Raw genomic sequence first — 16,845 nt, forward strand, 5'->3', positions numbered from 1 at the left:
GACCACGGACGCAGATGCCAATCTTCTGTGCATCCGTGTTTTTTCACGGACCCATTGACTTGAATGGGTCCGTGAACTGTTGTCCATCAAAAAAATAGGACAGGTCATATTTTTTTGACGGACAGGAAACACGGATCACGGCCGCGGATGAACAACGGTGCATTTTCCGAGTTTTCAACGGACCCATTGAAAGTCAATAGGTCCGCAGAAAAATAAAGGAAAACGGAACAACGGCCACGGATGCACACAACGGTCGTGTGCATGAGGCCTTATGGGTGGAATGCACACGGATGGCATCTGTGTTTTGCGGACCGAAAAACACGGCACGGTCCTGTGCATGAGCCCTTAAGGTCCATTCACAGGACTGGCCGTTTGTATTCCGCATTTTGCGGAACGCACACGGACAAGAATAGGACATGCTCTATCTTTTTTGGGGGGCCTCGGAACGGAATTACGAATGCAGTCAGCACATGGTGTGCTGTCCGCATCTTTTGCAGCCCCATTCAAATGAATGGGTCCACACCCGTTCCGCAAAATTGCGGAACTGATGCGGGCCCAGAAATACGGTTGTGTGAATGGACCTTCATCAATGGGGCTTTTCTCTAAACAATCTGATTGGACAGTGTCAGGGCGTACAGAGGAACACCCTCCGGATTGGTAACAACACCCATTGGTCAATGCATTCATACATTTCCAGGTGGAATAACTGAGGAAAGGCAGTTATTCTAAGAAAGGGGATCAGATTTGTAATGTCTTTGAGATTGAAGGTTCTTGTATACCGCCATTATACGGTTTAATGTAAGCTCCTAGTACTGAACCATAATACGGCACCCATAGAATCCTATGGGTCCTGCGCCACCCCTGTGTGCCTTTAATATTACCCATATCAATCCAGTGGTGGTCATAGCGTGGCTTCCAGGGGACACAATCTTGTGCTGTACAATGGTGCCATATAGTGGTACCTACTACAAACGTGTGTCGCCATACAGGCTCCATTCACACAGCTCTGCCATGTGCCTGAGCCTAAAGCTATTGGAGAGATGAACCCTTGCACGTTGCACATTCGTGTCTGCAGTAGAAGGTGTGAGGTCACTTTAAGAGGCTACATACGTTGACGGTATGATTCACATACATGTATTACAGTAAATCCCATTGTGGACGCTCCAGCCATATCTCAGATCCGTGTCTCATGGCTGGGTCAGTGTGGGCTGCGGCTCTGTTTGGCGGCACACTTGCCGCTCTCTCCTCTGGCGGCCCCTGGCACGCAGTGGCGGTGTGTTTTCTGCTCTCTACTTGCACACGCTCACCCACTCTGTGATCTGACACTCCTCGCACACCACGTAGCAGCACCAGTGGAATTTGCAGTTGCACCTCTCGCTGCGCGTCTGTCTCAGGATATTGTGGCCGCGGCCGCAGCACAGGCTCTCGCAGTTGTCCATTCCCGGGCTGGTTTTGTTACATATCCGCCCCTGAGTCCCCGCTGAGTCCAAATGTAACTCCTGCTCGCAAAAATCCGGTGACTTCTCAAAGTAGACCAAGTCCGTGATCCCGGCTCGCCTCCTGTACGGACCGTGAGTCTGGTCCAGCTGACCCAGCTGCCCGTTATTACGGTTATGGGGACGGATCATGGTGGCCACTGCGAACCTGTCCTTCAAGAGGGAGCCGATCAACCGAAATTCGGGAGTCACCTGCCAGCAGGTCTTCAGCTGGCAGCTGCCAGACGTGCCGTGACATTTACACTTCCTCTTCATGTTATCCATCACAACCTGCGAAATGAGCAGAAGAAATCTGTTACATCAGTCCTCCAGCACCGACTGCTTAGAGTTCTGGGACCATGCTTGCTGTCAGTGAACGAATGCTTCGGGAGACTAAAAAGCCACTAAAACCTAAGTGTGCCCTCACATGCATTCCTCAATATTCCACAACAAACTTCACAGACGTAGATTTGACAAAGTTGCAGTTTTTGTTGCAGATTTTTCCACAATGGAATAGGGTGGGTATTTATTTGTGAATTATGTTGCAAATTTCTGTGCGGATTACATCCCTCCGGAAATGAATGGAGACATTCAGCTGCAGGAAATCTGCAACAAAGCATTATTATTTGCGTTCTGTTCCGCTAAAAAATTTGTATTTCGCAGCGGAACGGAATGCAGGTATTGACACTTTTCATCCCCATAGGCTAACATAGGGGATGTATTTATGTGGCAGATTGCATTGCGGGAAATTCGGCAGCGTGCTAGGGCACCCTGATACTTCTCACAGCTGAGAGTTTGCTACAGTTGTATCCAGTCTAGACAATCATCCAAGAGCTTAAAGGTACTTTCACACTAGCGTTTTTCTTTTCCGGCACTGACTTCCGTCCTAGGGGCTCTATACCGGAAAAGAACGGATCAGTTTTATCCCCATGCATTCTGAATGGAGAGCGATCCGTTCAGGATGCATCAGGACGTCTTCAGTTCAGTCTTTTTGACTTTTCAGGACGGAGATAATACCGCAGCATGCTACGGTTTTATCTCCGTCCAAAATTCCGGAACACTTGGCGGAATGCCGGATCCGGCCTTAATTTACATTGAAATGTATTAGTGAAATTTACATTGAAATTAAAAGCCGGATCCGTCCTTCCGGTCTGCGCATGCGCAGACCTTTAAAAATGTGAAAAAAATACAAACCGGATTCCAAAAAAGTTGGGACACTAAACAAATTGTGAATAAAAACTGGATGCAATGATGTGGAGATGGCAAATGTCAATATTTTATTTGTAATAGAACGTAGATGACAGATCAAACGTTTAATCCGAGTAAATGTATAATTTTAAAGGAAAAATACGTTGATTCCAATTTTCACGGTGTCAACAAATCCCAAAAAAGTTGGGACAAGTAGCAATAAGAGGCTGGAAAAAGTAAATTTGAGCATAACGAAGAGCGGGAAGACCAATTAACACTAATTAGGTCAATTGGCAACATGATTGGGTATAAAAAGAGCTTCTCAGAGGGGCAGTGTCTCTCAGAAGCCAAGATGGGTAGAGGATCACCAATTCCCACAATGTTGCGCAGAAAGATAGTGGAGCAATATCAGAAAGGTGTTACCCAGCGAAAAATTGCAAAGACTTTGCATCTATCATCATCAACTGTGCATAACATCATCCGAAGATTCAGAGAATCTGGAACAATCTCTGTGCGTAAGGGTCAAGGCGGTAAAACCATACTGGATGCCCGTGATCTCCGGGCCCTTAAACGACACTGCACCACAAACAGGAATGCTACTGTAAAGGAAATCACAGAATGGGCTCAGGAATACTTCCAGAAACCATTGTCAGGGAACACAATCCACCGTGCCATCCGCCGTTGCCAGCTGAAACTCTACAGTGCAAAGAAGAAGCCATTTCTAAGCAAGATCCACAAGCTCAGGCGTTTTCACTGGGCCAGGGATCATTTAAAATGGAGTGTGGCAAAATGGAAGACTGTTCTGTGGTCAGACGAGTCACGATTCGAAGTTCTTTTTGGAAATCTGGGACGCCATGTCATCCGGACCAAAGAGGACAAGGACAACCCAAGTTGTTATCAACGCTCAGTTCAGAAGCCTGAATCTCTGATGGTATGGGGTTGCATGAGTGCGTGTGGCATGGGCAGCTTGCATGTCTGGAAAGGCACCATCAATGCAGAAAAATATATTCAGGTTCTAGAACAACATCTGCTCCCATCCAGACGTCATCTCTTTCAGGGAAGACCCTGCATTTTTCAACAAGATAATGCCAGACCACATTCTGCATCAATCACAACATCATGGCTGCGTAGGAGAAGGATCCGGGTACTGAAATGGCCGGTCTGCAGTCCAGATCTTTCACCTATAGAGAACATTTGGCGCATCATAAAGAGGAAGGTGCAACAAAGAAGGCCCAAGACGATTGAACAGTTAGAGGCCTGTATTAGACAAGAATGGGAGAGCATTCCTATTTCTAAACTTGGAAACTGGTCTCCTCAGTCCCCAGATGTCTGTTGAGTGTTGTAAGAAGAAGGGGAGATGCCACACAGTGGTGATAATGGCCTTGTCCCAACTTTTTGGGGATTTGTTGACACCATGAAATTCTGATTCAACATATTTTTCCCTTAAAATGGTTCATTTTCTCAGTTTAAACTTTTGTTCCGTGATTTATGTTCTATTCTGAATAAAATATTAGAAGTTGGCACCTCCACATCATTGCATTCAGTTTTTATTCACGATTTGTATAGTGTCCCAACTTTTTTGGAATCCAGTTTGTAGAAACGGATCCGTTTTGTCCATATGACAAACAGACAGACGGATCCGTACTTGCAATGCATTTGTGAGATGGATCCGCATCCGGATCCACCTACAAATGCTGTCCGTTTGCATGCAGAGTGATCCGGCAGGCAGTTTTGGCAACGGAACTGCTTGCCGGATCACTCTGCCGCAAGTGTGAAAGTGCCCTAAGGCTACAGAGATCTGGCCGCCTGATCCAGCAGAGAATGACGGGAATCGGCAGGATATAAACCACGGCGTGCAGCAGTTTGTGTCCGGCAGATTCTCTATTTTTTGCTGGAATGCGGCGGAATGTCCACCGGACCCCCTTATAGTTAATGAGGCCAGCGGGCATTCAGTTTGTATCCAGCAGTGCCAGATTCGGAGAATTCCGTCAGGCTGTTCTCTGCCAGGATCCATGCCGCCACATCAGCAGCACAAATCTCAATGTTGTGCTGATAGATCGGTGCAATGTATCAGTGCAGGTAAAATGGATCGGGTCTGGAGTCCAGAATGTTGAATTGTTCAGGTTGGATACAAGTGTAGCAAACTCTCATTTGCACATCAATATTGTCTGGAGCATCAATATGTCATTTATATAATATTACACATAATTTTTCCACACTGGAAAACAATGGCTACAAAGTAACACTCCAGCGGAATCACATTGGCTCCGCGGCCGTTGCATTTGTAGCAGCGCTTCATGACTCTTTTGCTGCTTTCCTTTCTGTCAGTTCATTTTCTGTTATATTCTCATGCAACATGGAAACTGTCAGCAGATCGGTTCTTATTGAGGCGCATTCACACTTAATAAGATCAGTCACTAGCAGCCACTCGCTTGCATATACAGTAGTATCAGTAGAACTTTTCTAAACTCTAGGGGCTCATAATCCCCCCACTTCCCATTCACCATCATGTATTTGCAGCAGCTTAAAGGCAGTGTCCGACAGGAGTGCCTAGGGACCACCAGTAAAATGTATTTTGGGGGCCCACCATTTCGCTGTTCCCATAAGGACTCATGCACACGATCATTGGGTGTTTTGCAGATCTGCAAAACACGGATACCGGCCATGTGCATTCCGCATTTTGCTGAACGGAACAACTGGCCCCTAATAGAACAGTCCTGTCCTTGTCCATAATATGGACACTAATAGGACAGGTTGTATTTGATTGCAGAACAGACATACAGACACAGAATGCTCACAGAGCCATTTCCGCTTTTTTTGCGGCCCCTTTGAAGTGAATGGTTCCGCATACGGGCCGCCAAGAAAACTGAACGGACACTGGGAAAAAAAAGTATTTTCGTGTGCATGAGCCCTAACTCTCATAGAGGACAATAGAGAGGGGCTCCGGCTCTCTCATGCTTCTCTTGCAGCTGCAGCGACAAATAGCAGCACAACCCCCATTCTCTTCATAGCCCAGCAGACGTGGAGCAATATCCGACTGAGGCTAAGTTCACACGAACGTGTGTGATCTGTGGCCGTATTGCGGCCCGCAAATCGCGGGCCGCAATACACGGCCACAGTTCCGTGTGAATTCCGCATCACGGATGCGGACCCATTCACTTCAATAGGTCCGCTAATCCGGAATCGCGGAACGGCCGCACGGGACGGGACCCCTCGGAAGCACTACGGAGTGCCTCCGTGGGGTTACGTCCTGTACTTCCGTTCCGCTAATAGATAGAACAAGTCCTATCTTTTAGCGGAACGGCCTGATCGCGGACCCATTAAAGTGAATGGGTCCACGATCCGATGCGGCTGACCTACGGCCGGCGATCGTGCATTACGGCCCGCTATTTGCGGGCCGCAGCACAGGCACGGGTCACACACGTTCGTGTGAACCCGGCCTGATTATTCCAGATAAATGCCATAGAAGACATGGACGTCGGCTGATTTACCTCGGCAGTGTTCATGTCGGTTGGTTATAAACAGAAATCAGACTGATCACATGACAGACACCAGCAGCACCCAAGGGACCCAACTGGTTTATAATGGGGTCTGCCAAGGTGTCCATTGCTTTGATAGGGAAAAATAGCGCTGAGAGGATACCAGTAGAACAGGGATGGCCAACCTGCGGCTCTCCAGCTGTTGCAAAACTACAACTCCCAGCATGCCCAGACAGCCTACATCTATCAGCTTACAGCAGGGCATGATGGGAATTGTAGTTTTGCAACAGCTGGAGAGACGCAGGTTGGCCAGCCCTGCTAGAACATACAGCAGCTTTTGGCCAGCCCTGCCGCCTTGTAAAGCTATGCAGTTTTTGGACATGTCGTTTTTCCAGTTGAAACATGTTAAAAATAAATAGTTTCACTTGTAAAAACCAAAAAACACATTGCAAAACAAGCAAAGTTAAAAGAAAAAACAATTCCCTCCAGACTCTTGTAACCAAAAATGCGAGCAAACCCTGCAACCGCCCGGCCCCACACATCCGATTAGGGAGGCCCCCGCGTGGTGACAACCCTTTTTCACCAGCTAGTTTTTTTTTTTAGTCTTCTAAAAATGTTATCTAAAAAAAAACTAAAAAACTTCTGAGAGAAATATTGGCAGCAAGCAGAGGTCTTGGAAGTGATGAGGAATTGAAAGGAAGTATATTGGAAAGTCGCAGTGCGTTTTCTCATGCAATGATTAGGCTTCATTCACATGAAGCTTAAAAACCTCTTTTAAGCCTCTTCCACCCGATTTTGGTGATTGGGAAATGAAGGGTTAATAATATATATATATATTTTTTTTTTTGCTACAACTGTCAATATGAGACTTTGTGAATAAAAGGAAGGCTTAAAGATTTATGGAAACAAGCCTGGAGCAAATTGGTATGAAAGCTTAAAGCTCTCCTGACAAGTTGTTTTCTGAAAAGAGGTACGCGCCCCGCAGGTGAAGGTGGAGGTCACGGGTAGGTCAAGTAAGAGAAGGGTCAAGGGTCACACTTGAGGTATGCTAGGAGTCGCTAGCTCTGGGGCATGACAAGTGACTAGTGTCACCGACAGTCATTAAACATACATGTAACATGACTATAGATGAAGCACATGTAACGGTATCTGTTACATTGTAACGATTCTCAACGGGAATGTGTCACCTGGATTTTTTATTTGCTATTTGGAACACATACATTATGTTTTTCTAATCTGTTTTTTTTTTTCTGACTGTAGATTTTTATTTATTCTATCTTCTGTATGTGATTATGGGGGCCGCCATCTTACCTGAGCTGCTGTTCACTCAGAGATTTCCTTTACAGCAGCCACATGAACCCATAGACTGGAGACGACTCATTGACTTCTAGGGCAGAGTGTTGTGGGCACGCTCTGTGACCTGTATAAATGTGATTGTGCAGGGAGGGGGAGGGGATGCATGTGTCCTTCAAGGGTACGTACACCTTTGGGGGCAATTTTTTTTATGATTGCATTTTACTCATTTGGGGCTAAAAAAATAAAATAAATTCAATTGGTCTTTATTAAAAATATTGAGCTTTTCTGTCACAAAGGGTTAACTGTTTTTCTAGCTGTGTACATCTTACTTTCACTTTTACTTTGGTCATCTAATAACCCTAATCTCTAAACTACTAAGAGGTCATAGAACACTTATTTAAGCCACATTCATATCAGTAAGATAAGGATTGAGCTTTGATGAGTGTCTATAATGTCAAAGATCAGAGATAAGGAGCCATCAGCTGAGCTGCCTGACAGAAGAGAGAGAAAACGAAGATCCTGCTAGTAGAGCATCCCAGCTCTGTACAGAGAAAAGGGCTCCATATTTTCAATAAAGATCAACTGAAAAATTGATTTTTAGCTCATAATAAATACAATGCGCTAATAAACTAAAATTCCCCCGAAGGTGGACATAGCCTAAAAGAGAACCATAGAAATGATAGGAGTCCCTGTATGTATAAAATGTGGAAACAATTTTTTATATCTTGAGTCTAGGCCCGAAGCCTCAGGCTACACAACTGAGAGATTCTGTCCGCTTCTGATTTCTGTCAGCTACAGTGTCATTATGTACACCCCATTTGGATTTAGTAAATTACCACATTTACACATGTGCCAATAGAAGGACAGAAATCAGGAGGGGGCGTGTTGTCCCTCAGATTCAGTAGTGCAGCCTCAGGCCATTGACCTGTCACTTTAAATGGCTATATCTCAGCCTAGAGGGAAGAGCTATAAAATGGTTTTCAGATTTTAGTGGTTGAGAAGTGAATAATGACCAATGTCCTCCTAGAGATTATCAGTAGAGATGAGCGAATTTCATATTTTGAAATTCGTTCGTGCTTCGTTTGGTGGTAAAAGCAGAATTGCGTTATGGATTCCGTTACCACGGATCATGACGCAATACTATGACGGACTGCATAACGTAATGCCTTTAGAGGACTTCCGTTATTCATTCTGTCATAATAGAAGTCTATGGGCCGCAAAACGGATCCGTCCCGTGTCTGTTACGCAGGGGAGTCCTCTAAAGGCAATCCGTTATGCATTCCGTCATAGAATTGCGTTATGGTCCGTGGTAACGGAATCCATAATGCAATTCAGCTTTTACTACCAAACGAGGCGTGAACTAATTTCATAACACGAAATTCGCTCATCTCTAATTATCAGTATAAATCTTCTGATTATTGTATCAATTATAAACCAAAGTGTTACATTGTAGCAGATAGTTACAGTACAAGCGCCCAGCTCTGAACAGCAAGGCTGGAACTTGGCACCACATGTGACCATAATATTTTTGTCACCAGTCCCTGGTGTACGGCACCAGAGTCAGGACCATATCACTGGCAGCTGGCACCAGGTCGGCAGAGGCTGCACAACCATCATAAATGTCACCGCCAACTGTATCCAGTATATATCTGCCCCAACATGATCTGGGTCTCCAGGACACTTTGTGCTTCCACAGCCTCTACACAAACTTCCACTTCCTGCGCATCCGTCCTGGACACAATGGCCGCTCATTGTTCACCCTGTTTACTCAACAGTGGACGCACTTGTCTTGTGATGGAGCCGATGACAAGATCAAAGCTTTGGTAACGTGATGGGGCGCTGCCATTTTGGAATATCAGGAAGTGATTTATAATCTACGTATGATGGCGAATCAGCAGGAGAGAGAACTTTAATTCTTGCATATAGTTAAAGGCTTTACAACCATTGGTTTTATTTTTCACCAGAAAAATAAAGCCACTATGCAAATGGTCTTAATTAAAAATGTTAGTTCCTACAGCTTCAAAGCAAATCCATGTGTTGCCATGGTTACAGACTGCAAACTTTGCGTAGTCCTGCTATTAGGTTCACACAGTTTTGTTAAGGCCTATTGCACACGACCGTATGGCTTTTTCAGTGTTTTGCGATCCGTTTTTCACGGATCCGTTGTTCCGTTTTTTGTTTCCGTTGTGTTTCGGTTTATGTTCCGTTTTTCCGTTCCGTTTTTCTGTATGGCATATACAGTATACAGTAATTACATAGATAAAATTGGGCTGGGCATAACATTTTCAATAGATGGTTCAGCAAAAAACGGAACGTAAACGGAAGACATACGGATGCATTTTCGTATGTGTTCCGTTTTTTTGCGGACCCATTGACTTGAATGGAGACACAGACTGTGATTTGCGGGCAATAATAGGACATGTTCTATGTTAAAACGGAACGGAAAAACGGAAACGGAATGCATACGGAGTACATTCCGTTTTTTTTGCGGACCCATTGAAATCAATGGTTCCGTATACGGACCGTATACGGACCGCAAAAAACGGCCAGTAAACGGGAAAAAAAAACGGCCGTGTGAAAGAGGCCTAAGGCCTCATGCACACGACCGTTGTTTTATTCCGTGTCCGTTGAGCCGTTTTTCGCGATTTTCTGCGGACCCATTGACTTTCAATGGGTCCGTTGAAAACTCGGCTAATGCACCGTTTGCCATCCGCGTCCGTGATCCGTGGTTCCAGTCCGTCAACAAAAATATAACCTGTCCTATTATTTTCGCAGAAAACGGTTCGCGGACCCATTCATTGTCAATGGGACCGCTAAAAAACACGGAGGCACACAAGATTGTCATCCGCGTCCGTTTTTTTCCTATCATTAGCATGGCAAACCTGTCTTAGATTTTTTTTTACTTTCCTTCATGTCTGGTGATCCTCCAAAAATGAAGGAAGACACACGGAAACATAAATGGAAAACGGATCACGGAACAACGGAACCCCATTTTGCGGAACGGAACACAACAACGGTCGTGTGCATGAGGCCTTAATGTCTTGAAACTTGATCAGTGTTTTAGTAGTTTTTTTTATGCAATATTGCCTATGTAGTGTGTTTTACCACCTGGCATTTTATCATGTGCCCCCTATGAATGGCAAAAGTGAAGCCACTATAAAAAACGCCAGGTTGTCCTGCATTTAATGTTCCTATACACCAGGGGTGGCCAACCTTACAGACACAAAGAGCCAACAAAAAAAAAAGTATGACTACGAGGAGCCACAAACTACACATTTACACACGAGTCACCATACTTTTCGCCCTACAGAGGTTTTAACAAAGAAAAATATGAGACTAAAAGAAAATATATATTTTTCATCAGACTCCTAAATCATATCCCCAATCCTCATCTGACCTAAAATAAGATCCCCAAACTTCATCAGACCCCACAAAATAAGACCCCCATGCTCGGATCAGACTCCCAGTAACAGACCCTCAGTGCTCAGATCTCCCCCCCATGCTAAGATCTCCCTCTTTCTCAGACCTGACAAACCCATGCTCAAATCTGAAACCCCATGCTCAGATCAGACCCCCATTGGTCAGATCAGGACCCCTCATGCTCAGATCAGATCCCCATTGCCCAGATCAGGACATATCACCCATGCTCAGATCAGAACCTCCCATGTTTAGATCATTCCCCCATGCAAGGTTGTATAATTTAAAAAAATCTCTTCCCTCTCCTGATCAGGCACTGGGCTCCTGCTCGGGCACCTGCTACTCTGCAGGTCTGACACGCTCTCCACTGTGACCTGATGAGCACAACGTCAGGTCATGGTGCGTGTCTCCACGTACTACGTTCTCACACTGTGTGCATCAGGACGTAGTGGAGAGTGAGCTGGAGCTACAAAGTAGCAACACTGCCCGATCGGGAAAAGAGATCTGATCTAGGGGTGGAGAGTGAGCCGGCCTGACTGCTTCCCGGCTCCACAGCTAGAGCCGCACTTGAAGAAGCAAAGAGCCACATGTGGCTCAAGAGCCACAGGTTGGCCACCCCTGCTATACACATCCATATATCATTTGGATGTTGCCTAAAATCACAGCAAAAAAAAGTGAAAATCCCCAAAAATGTCTGAAAAAACCTATGCATGAAACTAGCCTTACACTCTTCCATCAGCATCCTACGTCTTCCTAACATACGTGTAATAGATTAGCAAGAAGATTGATAACTGCATGATCTGACTACACAAGGTTTATTTGTAGTCTGTAACCATGGAGACACATTGACCTGCATTGGAGCTGCATTTCCAGACACATCTCATGGAAAGACTCTTTTTATTCCCTAATCAGAGACGAGCCCTTTTTAAGCGACTGTTGGAGACGATGTCAGAGCTGTCCTGATGCTCTCAGGATTCGGGCTGCTGCTTCCTTCCAGTGGCAGTGCGGGTGTGTGTCTGTAATTAGACATCAGCGCAGTCTACGTGAACGCTGCGGTCAGGCGGGTGATGCCACTCATGAGCTGGGTTGGAGAAGTCTTAGGCCCCTTTCACACGAGTAAGTTTTCCACGCGGGTGCAATGCATGATGCGAACGCATTGCGCTTGCACGGAATCCGGACCCATTCATTTCAATGGGGCTGTGTACACGTGCATTTGTTTTCACGCATCACTTGTGCGTTGCGTGAAAATCGCAGCATGTTCTATATTCTGCGATTTTCACGCAACGCAGGCCCCATAGAAGTGAATGGAACTGCCTGAAAATCTCATCGCATCGGCAAGCAAGTGCGGATGCGATGCGTTTTTCACGGATGGTTGCTAAGAGATTTTTGTTTGTAAACATTCAGTTTTTTATCACGCGCGTGAAAAACTGCACCCGCGCGATAAAAACTGAACGCGATCACAAACAGAACTGAATGGACTTGCTTGGGAAATCGTGCAGTTTTTACTGAACGCATCCGCAACGCATCCGGACCTAATCTGGACACGCTCATCTGCAAGGGGCCTTAGGGCTCATGCACATGAACGTGTGCTGCGGACCGCAAATTGCGGTCTGCAATGCACGGGCACCGACCATGGGCCAAACGCATGCGGATCACGACCCCATTCACTTGAATGTGGTCTGCGATCTGTCCGTTCCGCAAAAAGATAGGACAAGTTCTATCTTTTTGAGGAACGGAAGCACGGATGGAACACCACGAAAGCACTCCGTAGTGCTTCTGTTCCGTGCTTCCGTTCCGTTCTGCACCGCATCTCCGGATTTGCGGACCCATTCAAGTGAATGGGTCCGCGTCCGTGATGCGGAATGCGCGCGGCCGGTGTCCAGTGTATTGCGCACCCACCGTAAGCGGGACCATTCACTTCAATGGGTATGCAAATAAACGGAAATTACTCTGTGTGCATTCCGTTTCCGTATGTCCGCATGTCCGGTCCGCAAAAAACATGTCCTATTCTTATCCATTTTGCGGACAAAGACAGGCATTGTTACAATGGATCCGCAAAAAAAAACGGATGCAATACGGTTGTCACACAGATATCATCCATTGTTTTTTTGCGGAATCGTATTTCTTGAACCGTAAAACTTAAGGGTTTATTCACACGGTGTGATTGTGTTATGGTTTTTTAAGCAGTTTTCTGAAATTGCTGCAGAAACGTCGATGCAACATGTGAACGAACCCTTAAGGCCCCTTGCGGACGAGCATGTCCGGATTAGGTCCGGATGCGTTCAGTAAAAACTGTGCGATTTCGCAAGCAAGTCCAATCAGTTTAGTATGCGATTGCGTTCAGTTGTTCAGTTTTTATCGCGCGGGTGCAATGCGGTTTAATGCGTTTTTCACGAGTTTGATAAAAAACAGAATGTTTACAAACAACATCTCTTAGCAACCATCCGTGAAAAACGCATCTCATCCGCACTTGCTTGCCGATGCGATGAGATTTTCACGCAGCCCCATTCAGCGTTGCGTGAAAATCACTGAATATAGAGCATGCTGCGATTTTCATGCAACGCACAAGTGATGTGTGAAAATCACCGCCCATGTGCACAGCCCTATTAATATAAATGGGTCCGGATTCCGTGTGGGCGCAATGCGTTCACCTCACGCATTGCACCCTTGCAGAATACTCGCTCGTGTGAAAGGGGCTTTGAGGTGGAGACACATGGAGGAACCCCAGCTGGCCGGGGGGCAGCCAGGCGTATGGTGTTTGTATATGGCCGTCACATAAAGGTCCTGTAATGCCATCTCTCCTGCATCTCCCAGAACCACTTCTTAAAAGACACGTCTATCTTTGCACCATTACTTATTCCAATGCATCTAGAATAAACAACGTTGCTACGAATCTTGATTAAGGCCTCATTCACACGAACATGTATAATGGCTGTGGATGGCCGTCTGGTTTTAGAACCAATTGAATTCTATGGGGCTGTTCACGTGGCCATTTTTAACATCCAGTGAATAGTAGCAGTCAAAAAATATGACATGTCCTTTTTCACGGCCAGACAGACCCCACTGACATCAATGGGACCATCTAATGGGTGTTAAAACAGGTTCACTGTAAAAGAAAAAAAAGGCCTTTTAGGGGTTAAAAAACACTCAGCCACATGCACGCAGCAGGCCCTGAGCTGCCAGTGTGATGACATCACATGATCAGGCTGGGAGTGCAGGTCCTGCTGCCTCCATTGGGGAGCGATTGTTCCGCCGCATGCAAGTGGAAAGGGTGAGTTGTTTTTTTGGGTTCAGGACTATACTGATGCACACTAAGAGGGGCATTATATATACTGGTGCCACTAAGAGGGGCATTATATATACTGGTGCCACTAAGAGGGGCATTATATATACTGATGCACACTAAGAGGGGCATTATATATACTGGTGCCACTAAGAGGGGCATTATATATACTGGTGCCACTAAGAGGGGCATTATATATACTGATGCACACTAAGAGGGGCATTATATATACTGATGCACACTAAGAGGGGCATTATATATACTGGGGCTACTAAGAGGGGCATTATATATACTGGGGCCACTAAGAGGGGCATTATATATACTGGGGCTACTAAGAGGGGCATTATATATACTGATGCACACTAAGAGGGGCATTATATATACTGGTGCCACTAAGAGGGGCATTATATATACTGGGGCTACTAAGAGGGGCATTATATATACTGGGGCTACTAAGAGGGGCATTATATATACTGGGGCTACTAAGAGGGGCATTATATATACTGGGGCCACTAAGAGGGGCATTATATATACTGGGGCTACTAAGAGGGGCATTATATATACTGGGGCTACTAAGAGGGGCATTATATATACTGATGCACACTAAGAGGGGCATTATATATACTGGTGCCACTAAGAGGGGCATTATATATACTGATGCACACTAAGAGGGGCATTATATATACTGGTGCCACTAAGAGGGGCATTATATATACTGGTGCCACTAAGAGGGGCATTATATATACTGATGCACACTAAGAGGGGCATTATATATACTGGGGCTACTAAGAGGGGCATTATATATACTGGGGCTACTAAGAGGGGCATTATATATACTGGGGCTACTAAGAGGGGCATTATATATACTGGGGCCACTAAGAGGGGCATTATATATACTGGGGCTACTAAGAGGGGCATTATATATACTGATGCACACTAAGAGGGGCATTATATATACTGGGGCTACTAAGAGGGGCATTATATATACTGGGGCTACTAAGAGGGGCATTATATATACTGGGGCTACTAAGAGGGGCATTATATATACTGGGGCTACTAAGAGGGGCATTATATATACTGGGGCTACTAAGAGGGGCATTATATATACTGGGGCTACTAAGAGGGGCATCATATATACTGGGGCTACAAAGAGGGGCATTATATATACTTGGTGCCACTAAGGCCCCTTGCAGACGAGCGTGTCCGGATTAGGTCTGGATGCATTGCTTCACACTAAGAGGGGCATTATATATACTGATGCCACTAAGAGGGGCATTATATATACTGGTGCCACTAAGAGGGGCATTATATATACTGGTGCCACTAAGAGGGGCATTATATATACTGGGGCTACTAAGAGGGGCATTATATATACTGGGGCTACTAAGAGGGGCATTATATATACTGGGGCTACTAAGAGGGGCATTATATATACTGATGCCACTAAGAGGGGCATTATATATACTGGTGCCACTAAGAGGGGCATTATATATACTGGTGCCACTAAGAGGGGCATTATATATACTGGGGCTACTAAGAGGGGCATTATATATACTGGGGCTACTAAGAGGGGCATTATATATACTGGGGATACTAAGAGGGGCATTAGATATACTGGGGCTACTAAGAGGGGCATTATATATACTGGGGCCACTAAGAGGGGCATTATATATACTGGGGCTACTAAGAGGGGCATTATATATACTGATGCACACTAAGAGGGGCATTATATATACTGGGGCTACTAAGAGGGGCATTATATATACTGGGGCTACTAAGAGGGGCATTATATATACTGGGGCTACTAAGAGGGGCATTATACATACTGGGGCTACTAAGAGGGGCATTATATATACTGGGGCCACTAAGAGGGGCATTATATATACTGGGGCTACTAAGAGGGGCATTAGATATACTGGGGCCACTAAGAGGGGCATTATATATACTGGGCCACTAAGAGGGGCATTATATATACTGGGGCCACTAAGAGGGGCATTATATATACTGATGCACACTAAGAGGGGCATTATATATACTGGGGCCACTAAGAGGGGCATTATATATACTGCGGCCACTAAGAGGGGCATTATATATACTGGGGCTACTAAGAGGGGCATTATATATACTGGTGCCACTAAGAGGGGCATTATATATACTGGGCCACTAAGAGGGGCATTATACATACTGGGGCCACTAAGAGGAGCATTATACATACTGGGGCCACTAAGAGGGGCATTATATATACTGGGGCTACTAAGAGGGGCATTATACATACTGGGGATACTAAGAGGGGCATTATATATACTGGGGCCACTAAGAGGAGCATTATACATACTGGGGCCACTAAGAGGGGCATTATATATACTGGTGCCACTAAGAGGGGCATTATATATACTGGTGCCACTAAGAGGGGCATTATATATACTGGGCCACTAAGAGGGGCATTATACATACTGGGGCTACTAAGAGGGGCATTATATATACTGGTGCCACTAAGAGGGGCATTATATATACTGGGGCTACTAAGAGGGGCATTATATATACTGGGGCCACTAAGAGGGGCATTATATATACTGGTGCCACTAAGAGGGGCATTATATATACTTGTGCCACTAAGAGGGGCATTATACATACTGGGGCTACTAAGAGGGGCATTATATATACTGGGGCCACTATGAGGGGCATTATATATACTGGTGCCACTAAG

General features: G+C 45.5%; 1 protein-coding gene across 1 annotated transcript in view; it reads right to left on the bottom strand.

Annotated features, from left to right (window-relative positions):
• Positions 1 to 859: 859 nt before the first annotated feature.
• Positions 860 to 16,845, bottom strand: part of WNT10A (Wnt family member 10A) — a 49,116-nt gene continuing 33,130 nt past the window's right edge. Inside the window, exon 4 of the mRNA XM_040441056.1 lies at positions 860 to 1,766. Coding sequence (XP_040296990.1) covers positions 1,290 to 1,766 — 477 coding nt within the window. The 3' untranslated portion in view covers positions 860 to 1,289. The remainder of the gene's footprint in view (positions 1,767 to 16,845) is intronic.

This window comes from Bufo bufo, chromosome 7, assembly GCF_905171765.1.
Source record: "Bufo bufo chromosome 7, aBufBuf1.1, whole genome shotgun sequence".
Lineage (NCBI taxonomy): Eukaryota > Metazoa > Chordata > Amphibia > Anura > Bufonidae > Bufo > Bufo bufo.